At 36.5% G+C, this 13,646-nt stretch overlaps 1 protein-coding gene across 2 annotated transcripts in view; it reads left to right on the forward strand.

Annotated features, from left to right (window-relative positions):
- The window catches only part of Ralgapa2 (Ral GTPase activating protein catalytic subunit alpha 2), a 310,629-nt gene that overhangs the window by 87,745 nt on the left and 209,238 nt on the right, over nucleotides 1-13,646 (forward strand). For both annotated transcript variants that reach the window (XM_090351922.1, XM_090351923.1), the window contains exons 10-14: nucleotides 704-928; nucleotides 4,107-4,274; nucleotides 6,204-6,341; nucleotides 9,427-9,575; nucleotides 10,289-10,400. In XM_090351922.1, coding sequence (XP_090208048.1) covers nucleotides 704-928; nucleotides 4,107-4,274; nucleotides 6,204-6,341; nucleotides 9,427-9,575; nucleotides 10,289-10,400 — 792 coding nt within the window. The remainder of the gene's footprint in view (nucleotides 1-703; nucleotides 929-4,106; nucleotides 4,275-6,203; nucleotides 6,342-9,426; nucleotides 9,576-10,288; nucleotides 10,401-13,646) is intronic.

Raw genomic sequence — 13,646 nt, forward strand, 5'->3', positions numbered from 1 at the left:
TATATATATACATATATATGTGTGTATATAGCTATCTGTATACATCTATATATGTTGTTTAGTTATATTTCTGTGTCATAAGCTACCTCAAAATTTATTAGCTAAAAACACTATCCCCTTTTCATATTATATTTATATATTTATGTATATTTTCATACTATATCATTTCCTATTCATTTTTGTGGCAATCTTGGGGCTTGAATTCTGGGCCAGGGCACTGTCCTTGAGCTTCTTTTGTCACATCTCTGGGATCATAAAGTAAATCCTAAGTGTAGAGACTAGAGTGATAATAATATACATGTTTTTATTTGTATTTATAATTATTCTGAGTCTACATGTTCAAATGAAATGTTTTAGGTGATAATATTTCATGACCCTCTTCCTTGAAATAACTTAGTACTATTCTAGTTATAACAACTCAGATAAGGAAGGATTAGTTGGTTGATTAGAAAGTTGATAAATATAGGTTCTAGATCTTTATAACTTATAAGAAATCCCTTGTTTTTCAGCTTGCTATATTCTGTTCAAGTTGTGAGAACTGGAGTACGTTGGGGCTAGGGTAGATGAACATAAACACTGGATTTGATACCTAACACCAAGTTACCCCACAAAATCCAAAATGCAAAATACAAAGCAACAAATTCTGCTAAATTCTCTTGAGTGGGGATGTGGATCTCTCAAAAGTATAATGACTGTCTTCCAGACTGTTGGTGGTGCAGTTCAAGAGAGAGCACCGGAGCAGGATGGTAGTGGGCCTGCAGAGCAGGACAGAGGCCATTCTAACAGTAGCACCTTATCTGATCGAAGACTCAGCAACTCTAGCCTTTGTAGCATTGAAGAAGAGCACCGAACAGTGTATGAAATGGTACAGCAGATCCTCTTGTCAACACGAGGTTATGTCAATTTTGTCAATGAAGTATTTCGACAGGTTAGTATGTGTGTGTTACAAACTGAAGAGACTGAAGAGATTTTTTTTTGTTTCTATGTGCATTAGTTTGCTTTTTGTTATTCTTCACAAATGCTGAGCTAAATGCTAAGCTAAATATATTAAAAAAGAAAAAGCAAAAGTACTGGTACTGGTGCTTTGCCTTTAATCCTACCTACTCAGAAAACTGAGATTTGAGGATCACAGTTGAAAGTCAGCAGGGCAGATAAACTGGAGAAACTCTTATTTCTAGTTAACCAGCAAAAGCTTGAAGTGGAGTTGTGGTTCAAGTGGTATAATGCTAGCCCTGCATGAATAAGCCAAACATGAAATGCAAAACCTGAATTCAAACCCTAGTATCAGCAACACCCTTCCAGGAAAAAAAAAAAAAAAGGAGGGCCGGGAGTGCATGCTTGCCTAGCATGCACGAAGACCCAGGTTCTATTCCTCTGTACCACATACATAGAAAAAGCAGAAGTGGTGCTGTTGCTCAAGTAGTAGAGTTCTAACCTTGAAAAAGACCTAAAACAGTGCTGACAGGCCCTGACTTCAATCCCCAGGACTGGCCAAAAAAAAAAAAAAAAGGAAAGAAAATGAAAGAAACAAAAAAGGAAAATTTTATTTTGGATCACCATTTCTAATGTTTTAGGTCCTGAATGATTGGCTCTGTTGCTTGAGCCCATGTGCATAGTAAATCATGACAGGAACAAGTGTGAAAAATTAAAGGAAGAAGATGAGACCCAGGGTTTTACAGTCCTTTCTGAAGGCATACCCATAATGGTTTATACCCATTAGACTTTACTTCTTAGTATTTCTACCATCTCCCGATAGTACCAAACTGAAGCAAGCCATTCTTGAGTACCTTACAATGAGTCTAAAATGAAGAAGTTGATATTGAGAAATCCCTTTGTCGTGCTAATTTTTTGTCTAGGCTTTGCCCTCAAGTATCTGGGATTAAAAGTGTGACTCACTGTGCCTGGTTTTCTTTTAAGTTCTAATTTATGGTTTTAAGATTTTTACAACATTAAGTCAAAAGTTGTGTAAGAATATGTAATGGAACTTTTTGTTTCAGTTTGGGACTTGAATTCAGGTCCTGGGTACTGTCCCTGAGCCTCTTTTGTACTTCAGTCTGGTATTCTACCAACTGAGCCACAGTTCCTCATCTAGTTTTTTTTTTTTTAATTAAAGAATTTATTAACGTTGATTTTTACATCATATTTTAAATGACAAGTTTAACAAACAAGTGTTCAAGAAGGGAATCTCTATATACAATCACTGGGACTTAGTTTTTAGAACTTAATCCAAATTAGGCTAAGGGTTTGTATGTCATAGAAACATATTAATTTATGAAATAAAACATTATGTCTATAGAGTCATAGGTTTTCATGTCTATATAGTTATGTTTATATTTCCATTGCCATGTCCATAGCTTTGGGTATGCAGTTATTGAGTCCTCGCTCTTACACTCTTTGGATTTAATAGCCACATATTAAGGATACCTCATCTAGTTTTTTGAGTGGTTAATTGGAGGTAAGAATTTCACGGAGACTTTTCTGTCCAGGCCGGCTTTGAGCCTCAATCATCAGATCTCAGCCTCCTGACTAGCTAGGATTATAGACAAGAGCCACCAGAATTTTTAATGATAAAAGTTTGTATATACAGGCCTCACCCCTGACGGCTCCCCAGTCCAGGGAGTGAAGCGCTTAGAGAGACTAGCCCCATTGCTGCAGGCTCCTAGATCCAGGAGTGAAGGACCGGAAGTTCCCACCCCCATATGCCTGCCTGCTCTGGGTTTGGTTTGGGGATTGAGGAATTGGAGGTCAAAAAAAAAAAAAAAGTTCTTATGCTCACCAACTGATGAAGGGGGATGAGCGGGGGCCAAGGGGGCGGGGAGAAATATACACAATGGAATATTCTCACCTATGGAAGAAAAAAAAGTCATGTTTGAGGAAAGTAGACAGGTAAGCCCATTAACCAAACAATAAATGTACATGTCATATGTAGAAGCTAAAGTAAAATGACATGTAGTAAAGAACTAGGTATATTAGAGAAAAGGAGAAGTACTATCACGAACATGCTCATCCAGGTATCTTTAGTGTGTATTGTTCTTAATTCTTTGTGGTATATCCTCCATGTCATAACCTCTTGAGTAGCACAGATCCTAGGAATCACTTTGGATTAAACTCACTGAAAACTTTTGAGTACAGTAAGAGTGTCAATATTAAGTAAAATTTATGTAAACTTTATTCAAAATATTTGTTAGATGTTTGCATTGATTTTAGAGCTATGTATAATATATCAATAAAATATTTTAGAGTTTCTATAAATGTGCACAGTGCTATAAATGTTTAGTGGTTTACATTAATGGCTATATTCACTGATATTCTAATAAATGTTGAAAGTTGTTTATATTTTAGGAAGGAGGGAGGGAAAAAGGTAGAAGGGAAGACAAGGAAAAGGAGAAAAAACAAAAGCCCTGATTAGCAGCTGTTGCCAACGTCTGTGGCATAACCACTCCTACTGTGCCTGATTTAAGGTACCAACATGACTGTCTCTGAATGCAGAATTGTGAAGTATGAAGTATGAAGTAGATACAGCTAATAACCACTGGCCATCACAGTTTGCTTCTTTATCACCTGTATCTGATTCCCTGGAAAAACTTCCAAGTTGTACAGTTAAAATAGTTTTATATTGACTATTGCAGTGTCAGTGTAGAGCTGGGTGCTGGTGGCTCATGCCTGTAATCTTAGTTACTCTGGAGGTTGAGATCTGAGTATTGTGGTTTGAAGACAGTCAAGACAGAAAAGTTCATGAGATTCTTATCTCCAATTAACCACCAAAAAGCTCTAAGCAGAGCTATGACTCAAGTGGTAGAGTGCTAACCTTGAGCACAAAAGTTCAAGGACAGTATCCCAGCCTTGAGTTCAAACCTCAAGACCAGAACACAACAACAAAAACAAAAAATTCCCTGTATAGGTATAATTTGATTTGTAGAAAACTTGTCTAGCACTGGAGTTATTTTTAGACTGCACTATTTTTCTGGCCCAATTTCTTCAGATGCATGGTATGCACAAAGACATGTGGCCTTGTGTAGTTTATAGAAGCTGTATGTTTTGTCTTTCATGTGGTTCTGTAGTAATATAAGCTTGTGTGGAATTAAATGCATTTTTCTTTTTTGTAGGCATTCCTGTTGCCTTCCTGTGAGATAGCTGTAACAAGAAAAGTAGTTCAGGTATACAGAAAGTGGATCCTTCAGGACAAACCTGTATTCATGGAGGAACCAGATAAAAAAGATGTTGCCCAAGAAGATGCTGAAAAATTAGCATTTTCAGAGACTGATAACAAAGAGGTGATTTTTTTCACTTGTATTTTAAATTGGGAACAGAATGCACCTGTTCAAACCAGGGGACCTTTGGTGGCATGTAGGTCCACAGATTTCTTTGAACCAACCTCAGAGTTGCTGAGTTCTGTGAGGAGGAGCTACTTCACAAGGACATCTCTGCTTTGTTCTAAGTTGGCAGGCAGGCATCTTTTAATTCTGAGGTCAGAGCTATGTACATGTGTAGATTTCTTAGTTTCTGTGACAAAAAGAGTTGTTTAAGTAGCCACCACATTTCTCATCACTTTTCTCATGGCCTCTGAGACTAAAACAGTCACTGTCTTCTCCTTATTTAAGTAAATAGCATTTTTTTTCTGTTTATATATTGCTCCTGGGCTTGAACTTGGGGCCTGAATGCTGGTCCTGAGCTTTTGTGCTCAAAGCTATCACTCTACTACTTGGGCCACAGCTCCACTTTTGGCTTTGCAATGGTTAATTAATTGGAGATAAGTCTCACAGACTTTCCTGCCCCAGCTCGCATCAAATCATGATCCTCAGATTTCAGCCCCCTGATTAGTTCAGATTACAGTAATAAGCCATCAGTGCTCAGATAAGTAAATTGCATTTTGAAAAATGAAATTTTGAATGTTTTGTGGGCCTTTTTTTCTGCAATACCCTGTCCCAGAAGTAGTAGTGTTAAAATTTTTGAAAGGGCTAACCAAATAAACAGCAAGTGTTCCCTGGGCTGTTAGCAGTGCTGAGTGCTGTTCTTTTGGAAGGTGTGTGTTAGATGAAGCTATAGGTTGGATAAAACAAACAAACAAAAAAAACAGAATACAGCCCCCTCCTGACACACAAAAGAAATAGTTTTATTCTTCGTGAGCTATTTTAAAGTTATTTAAAATGTTTAGACTTCTTAACTACAAACATATTTTTATTGGTATTAATTCCATAATATTGATTTTCTGATGTTTATAAAATAATTTTAACATCTAGTCATGAGGTCGAAATGAGCAAGTATTCCAAGTACTTGGAAGCAAGTATTTGGAATTCAAGTGTTTTAGAAGCTTACATTTTATGTTCACAAAACATTGAATAAACATAACTCTTTCAGCACATGCTAAGTAGTACTAAGCATGCTTTTGGTGCTAGAAGTAGAGTGGTAAGCAAATAGAGAAAATATTTGCCCTATTCCACTATTTGGCATTTACCCAATCGTCTAGAAACAAGGTCATACTAAATCCAATGATGTTCATTGCAGCACTATTTACCATAGCAAAGATATGGAACCAACCCAGATGTCCCTCAATTGATGAGTGAATCAACAAGATGTGGTATTTATACATAATGGAATTCTATGCTGCTGTCAGAAAGAACGACATCGCCCCATTTGTAAGGAAATGGAAAGACTTAGAAAAAAATCATATTAAGTGAAGTAAGCCAGACTCAAAGGAACATAGGCCCAATAGTCTCCCTCATTTGTCATAATCAGTAGAAACCTTGGGCTCTCCTAGCAGAGATTTACAATAGAACAAAATCTAGAGACATTAGGCCAAATAGTATGACACTAAATGTAAGGACCTCCAGGATAAGGAATCAAAAGTCATATAATGAATGACTGTTGTTCATAATGTACTATGTTATCTCTCATCTCTTTTGCCATCCCTTGGTTATCTCATATTGTTACAATATTTCACCTTGTTATCTTAATTGGTTATTTGGAATTGGATAGGGAAGGGGGGAAATCAACATAAGCCGGGGTGGGGAGGGAAATGGAGACCATGTCATGAGAAAGAGTATGAATGTTTGTGAAGTTATGCACCTTCTATCTGTGAATATAATGTAACCCCTCTATTAATCACAATAAAAAAATTATAAAAAAAGAGAAAATATTTGCCCTCTTGAAATATGTTTTCTTGTAAGTTTTGTCTTCTACTTATGGATTGTTATCTTCTAAAGGCCACATCTGAAAGTTCTGGTCACAAACGATCTTCCAGTTGGGGACGTACATACTCCTTCACGAGTGCCATGAGCAGAGGGTGTGTGACAGAGGAGGATAATACAAATGTGAAAGCCGGGGCCCAGGCTATGCTGCAGGTATGTTGTCAACTAGTTTACCAGGACATTTCCTGCACCAGACTGGAGAAGTCACGTGAATATCATTTCAAGTAGGGTGATATTTTTATCTGATAGCAAACAGCTCTTAAGTTCTAAAGGTTTTTCTTCATTGCCCATCTAAAGTTTGTAAAGACTTTTTTAGGTAAAACAAAACATAATGTAAAGATTTTCAAGGAAAAAGAAGACATAAGAACTGCTAATTTTTAAGGGATTATTATACAGAAAATATGAAATGTCTCAAATTTAAATCCTAAAAGTATCTTCCAAACACAAGTGAGTAATACTTGTACTCTAATTTACAAGATAAGCTTGGTGATTATATAATCTTATTGGTAATATTTCTCTTAAAAACTGCCTCTGTTGGCCAAGTGCGGTGGCTCATGCCTGTAATCCTAGCTACTCAGGAGGCTGAGAACTGAGCACTAGAGTTCAAAGCCAGCCCAGTCACTAAAGAATGTGAGACTCTTACCTCCAGTTAGTCAGTAGAAAATGGGAAGTGGAGCTGTGGCTCAAGGGGTAGGGCAGTAACCTTGAGCTGAAGAGGTCAGGGACAGCGCCCAGACCCAGAGTTCAAGCCCCGTGACCCCCCCTCCCCCTGAAAAAAATAGTTCTTTTAGATATTTTTCTGAATGAATTAAAATAGAATTCATATCATTTGGAAACTTTGGAAAAAAGCCTCCTTAGACCTCAAGATTTTGTCTTTAAAATAGGAATTAAGGGATTACTTCTCAGTCCTGTGCTACTTAAAAGATGTTAGGGCATTAGAAAAAAAAATAGAGGGTGCCTCTCATTTATTCTGCTCCCTGGCTTGTGACTAGTGAACCTTCCCACATAAAGGCCAAGTGTAGAGTCTGTTCCCCTTCTTTCGCTGTCTCTGTTTCACCTCTCTGTCTCTCTTGTAGTACTAGAGTTTGAACTTGGGTCTATGTGCGTGTTAGACACTCTTATCACTTGACCTCATGCTTCCAGCACTTTTTTTTTAAGTAGTTGGAGATGAACTATAGTGAACTTTTTTGCCCAGTGTGACCTTGAACTTCATCTTCCAGATCTCAGCCTCTTGAGTAGTTGGAATTAGAGGCCTGGGCCACAGGCAACCTGTCTTGAACCACCACTATCCAGCTTCTCATCTGTCTCTTGCTAGGACTAAATATCATGTATCCTTTTTTTTTTAAGTTTCATTAGTTATTTAATATAAAGTATCCATTTATTTCTCATTTTCTTTTCATTAAGAATCAGGAAATAATTTTAAATTAATCTAGGGACCAAGACATGAGAGAGGGTATCAAACTATGTGAAGTAATACACCTTCTATCTGGTGAATATAAGGTAGCCCTTCTATTAATTACAATAAAAAATATATGGAAAAAATTTAGGGCTGTCATTTAAATTACAATTTCAGATCACAATGAATAATTTACTATAAGTGTTTTCAAATATTATGTAACTTTTAGTGCAAATATGTCCCTACACAATACGTAAAAAAAGTTAAACTGTCATTGTTTAGCTGAAATTCAAGTTTAAATAAGTGTTTTCCATACTTATCGATTAAATAAACTGTAATAAGCAAAATAAAAAAAAAACCAAGATGAGTCCTGGCAAAAGATTTGAAAGATTCAACCAATAAGCCTATCAGGGCATAATGGTTCATGTGCCTGGTCAGTTCTCTACTCAGGAGGCCATAGTAGGAGTCATAGTCTGAGGCCAGCCTAATGAGTTATTTATTACATACATATGTTATTACATGCATAATGTATATCTAATCTATATATTGCATATATGTATCTATGTACCTACATTTATTTAGGTATTTACAGAGAAATATATGTAATACTTATTATATATTATTACATATATTAGAGATTAGTATCTATCTTTCTGTGTGTGGGTGCATGCTGGCTCTAAGAACTTTGGTGCAACTCAGAAGTATACCTATGTCCTAAACATAGAAAACTTGGAAGAGTCCTTACCCTTCATCTCTTTGTAGCTCCTCCCTCTGTGTGGATTGCCTTGCCATATGCTTATCATATTTTTCCACTGAGATATTCTTGCTGATAGTGGACAGTGAACTTGGATAACAAAAGTATGGGATAGAGACCAAAATAATCAGCTGATTAATTTTTTTTGTAATCTGCTTTTGTCTTGAGAATTCATTTAGAGTTTTATAATCCTGCTGTATAATATATTTGTCCTAAAAATGTTCTTGGAAAATATACAGTATGGATCATGTGGCTTTGTATGTTTATAAATACACCACTGCATTCCTCCCTTGAGTGGCCAGCTACCCAAGAGAGAAAGATTCAGAGTCATATTAGTTTTGTTATCTAGTCATATTCCTTCTTTTGCCCTTCCTCTATCCCAGACTTTCTCATCCAGGCACAATAATCCTATCTTTTTTAAAAAATAATTTTTATTTAATGTATGGAGGGATTACAGTTATATTTGCCAGATAGAAGGTGTATTACTTCTCACACACTGATATCCCTTCTTATGTTTTTTCCCCATTTCCCCCCCGCCTCTCCACTCATTCATCCCCTCCTATTTCAAATAAACAAGTAAACATCTATATAATATACCAAGTAACAAAATGGGATACTGTATCAATATGAGATTAACCAAAGAGCAACACAAGAAAAGAGAGAAAAACATAATACATAAAGAATAACAGTCACTTATAATTAAGCTCTTGTCCTGGAGGTCCATTAATTTGGCCTCATCCTGTATGGCCTTATGTATCTAGGATTTGAGCTATTTATTCTCACTTTTCCCTTGTTGAAGAGACATTGAAAAGAAATCTTCAAATCATTTGTGATTCACATGAGAAGGTGTATTACACATATGTAATAGTAATCATGCTCCCTATGAAGCGGCCTTTCATCATCTATTTAAGTAATGTTGACAGGTGAACTAAGTACTGTTAGCATGTGTTGGTTCAACTTGCTGTACTGAAACAGAATCTTGAAATAACGTACAGGAAACTCATTGTTAAAAGGAAATTATCATTTATTTTTAGGCAAAATTTGTTTAATGTATATGAGTAATTGTATTTTCCAATGTTGACTTCAAGGTCTTTCTTACAAATGCTGCAAACGTCTTTTTGCTGGAACCATGTGCTGAAGTTCCCATGCTCTTGAAGGAACAAGTTGATGCTTGTAAAGCTGTTTTGATTATTTTTAGGCGCATGATAATGGAACTTACAATGAATAAAAAGACATGGTAAGTTTCTTTCAAATTCATTAACACTGTAAAACATACGTTATTGTTTTTTTCAACATAATTAAAATGTTATGGTTTCCATTTATTTAATGGCTTTATGACGTTGACAGTAGGACAATGATCAGTCTTTTATAACAATTTCTGAGAATTTTGGAAAAAGGTAAGAACCTAATAAATAAATAAATGATGTAAGGAAGTTGAGCAGCTATGAGGAATACAACTTAGCTGCGTGAGAGAAAAATGTCCATTTTGTTTTTCTAAAACAGTGATTCTTTTAACCAGCAATATTACCATAGTATTTCATGTTTCTCAAAGACTTTACAAGTATCTTTATCTGCAACAGACTTTGAAAGTGTTGGCACATTGTTACAAAAATTCTGTGACCCCAGTTTTCATAACTGTGCACAGTAGTGCAATCAGGATCTTCCAGGCCCAAGCACCATGCTCATTTATGCCCAGCTATGATCTTTACAAACCATATCTGCCTGTAAGAAGACTGGAGCTCGATCATACTGTAGTGCTGACTGCATGCATCCTAGGGAGATACCTATTTTATCCAACCTGTTGAGGATAAGATTTGATAACATAATGTACAGTTGCATAATTTGGCATTTAGTGATCAATGTTATTCCTAAAAGAATGTCTTGTACCTATAAATCGAAGTTCTTTGGAAATGTGATCATTAATATGAGCTTTTATTTTGGGTGGTCTAGGGAACAGATGTTGCAAATACTACTCAGGATAACAGAAGCTGTCATGCAGAAGCCAAAGGAGAAACAAATAAAGGACTTGTTTGCTCAGAGTTTGGCAGGGTTACTATTTAGGGTAAGTCACTTTTATTAAAAAAAAAAACTGAAAATACAAGAAATGAATCAGACTTTACAGCAGATTGGTTTTAATCATTGAGAAGTTTTAAGAGTAACATTAAGTTAATTTGCCTTCTTAGTTTTATCCTAAATTTCGTGGTCTATTACAACTAATGTTGTTTTCCTGCCTTCTCTGCCATTTATTTTCCTCTCAGTTTGCTCAAAGGTAGTAGAAATTAGGAAAATGACAAGAGCTAAAGGTCTTAATGGAGGTGGATTTATAGTGGTAAAGGTGAATATAAACATTGTGGTGGTCAATTGTATGTAAAGTCACAGGACTAGATGGTGTTGCCTAGGGCGAGTACACATACCATAGACAGAAGATAGCTTTTTTAAAGTGGGTAGAAGAGAAGGAGTTGTCAAGAGACACTAAAAAAGGGTGGCCAGTGATCTGGGAGGAGAGCCTGAAGAATGCATGCCCTGGATGCTTGGGGGAGAAGACAGTGGCCAGTTAATCATTTGCTGTTAAGATTTGATGATTGAGATGTCATAAGGAAATGAAGCTCACTTGAAGCAGGTGGTGTAGAAAATGCGATAGGCAAGCATGGACCAGGCATTGAAGAGGTCTTGATGTGGAAGGGAACTATCTGGAGTGAGCAGTATGTGGAAGGTAAAGCTTAGGGAAGATTATACTCAAGTGTGTTTGATTATTAGTGTGATGGTCTAGTGAGGAAGGACAGGATGGTATGAGGGAGATGGAGGAGAACTGTTAGAGAGAAAACGCCAAATATGAAGGAGTAGTAAATGACCCTTTGTGTGAGTGTCAAGCTCAAGGAGATGCTTGGCGCTGCCTGCACCTGTCGCGGAGGTAGAAGTGGCATAGGACTCTTAATGGAAGCAACACTGCAAAGATTTATAGAGGTACATAAGAGTTTGTAAAAGAGAATAGTGTAGTTGGGCTCTGGAAGTATGCACAGATGGTTGGGTCTGACATCGAATTTTTGCATGGTGGGACATGAGGTGAAGTGATGATTGTCCTAAAGGAGGTTTTGGAAAATAGCTAGTTAAGAACATGAGTACATGTAGGTGAAGGTGACAAAAAGAGATATATTTCTTAAAACCACATACTCCCTTTGTGTATGTAAGGGAAGTCAACTACTCATATCCATTTTTAACATTTTAATATGATTTCATGATCTTGGTTTCATGAACAATACATAAGAGGCTACAGAAGTAATTGGCACATACTTTTGCCTCCTGAATAGTATTCCTTTCACTCCGGTTGCCCTTCCTAGTTTGTAGACATGTGGAGTGGATCTACACAGAATTTTGCTATGTAGTCCATGCTGTCCTTGAATTTGTGATCCTCCTTCTCCCTCTCCTGAGTGCTGGGATTATAGGCATGCACCACTTATTCTTTATATTGTTTTTGCATGTGTTCATCTTGGCTTTGCTCTCCTTGGAGAGTGGTCTTGTCATTACTTTGTGCCTGTGTGGGCATATGGACACTATTCTGTTTATTGTCTTGATGGAACATCTTAATGTTGGCATCCACCAAAGCTCCCAATACTGGAGCTGGGCTTCCAAGTGGACATGAGCTAATGTTAGGCTGAAAGGTACTTAGGCTTTATCACCACCAGTTGTCTGGCCCTACATTTACTGTGTGTGTTGGAATTAGGGAAAGAATTTGTTAGTCAAGCAAAAAAAAAATCATGGGAGCAATGATTATTTTTTAGGAGAGAACTACATTTTATTTATGGAGAAATTTATCAAGGAAGCTTCATGGTATATTTGTGCCCATTATAATTTACTATTTTGATTCCATTGTTACCATTTTGGAAATAAATAGATCAAAAAAGGTGCTTACATTTAAGACTAACCACAGAATAATGAAAGAAGAATAAGCCTTTTTGTTTGTTTGTTTGATCCTGATTGTGATCCCAGCTCTGGCAGTTTCTGACTATCTGGCCTTGAACACACCACTTCACCTTTCTTTCCCCTGATCTGCCATAATCAAAAGAGGACTCCTTTCTTCCCTGTAGGGTTGTCATGGGAAGCAGAGTGGGATTTACAATCATCTGTTGACCTCCTTGTTTTCATGTGAGATCTGAGAGCGGGGAGAGTATAGCAGTGGTCTGAACAGAAAGGGCAGGCTGTCAAGTGGGTACTATCTTGGTGCCACACTACAGTTAAAATATGATATGCTATCTAATAATTTATGTGTTATATGAACAAAATGTCTAGAATGGTCAGGTACTTGATATTTTTATACAGGGGTCTAGTAAAGGGGACAAGGAGTTTTAAGATGTCATTATCTTTTTAGCTACAAGGGTACTTTTTTCTTCTTAGTGTTTATTTTTTTCTCAGCCAATAAATAAGCTGGGTTAGAAAACTGTCTTCAAGTGATGGTGGAATTTTACTCAGTTTTAAATATATATCAGATAATATGATTGCTCTAATGATGTTTTAGTCTATTGTTATCACTAAATAAGAACTTATGAGGCTCTGAATTCAGGTGTATTAGGAAGCTCTGATGTTGCTGTTTGTGCAAAAATCCACAAATGAGAGGAAAGAAGTGGTAATTAAATATGCATAAGGCAGAGATTTGTGAAGCAAATTTTTTCATACAGATTATTAAGCTATGTCTGACTAAACACTCAGTGTCAGTGCTGGAGAAACTTTGAGGTGACTTTATCCAGCTCTTTCCGTTCTAATTGTCACTTCCGAAAGGCCAAGTGACTTGCTTAATGTCATAAACCATGTTAGTATCACAACTTGATCTGGGGCTCTCATCTCCAGCTTCTTTTTAGAAGAGGGAAATTGATTAAAAGGGCACCCTCTGTTGATGTCCAGAGGTGCCACATTTACCCCAATCCAACTGTCTTTTATGACTTTTCTTTGTGCAAATGCTATGGTAAATTGTGCTGAGGATCCAGCAGATATTTATACATGTTTGTGACACTTAATAAAATGAAATTTGTAAACTGCAAGAAATCAGCTTATTTCTTGTTTTATAAATTATTTGATAGAATGAAGCCAAAACAAGAGTCCCTGAATAGAGTACCTTATTATACCAAGACATCATTCTAGTTTTGTTCTTGAAACTGATGCCACAAACAAATGTGAAGCTGAGTTGTAGTGTATTTACCAGTATCCTTACTCCACTAAGATTATATTTAGTGATGTAATATATTTATAATTATTTACTATTAGATGAAGATAATCATGTACTTTATGATAACATTAAACTGCTTTTGAAAACAAG

The sequence above is a fragment of the Megascapheus bottae genome, chromosome 18 (genome assembly GCF_031878675.1).
Source record: "Megascapheus bottae isolate mThoBot1 chromosome 18, mThoBot2.hap1, whole genome shotgun sequence".
In the NCBI taxonomy this organism is placed as follows: domain Eukaryota; kingdom Metazoa; phylum Chordata; class Mammalia; order Rodentia; family Geomyidae; genus Megascapheus; species Megascapheus bottae.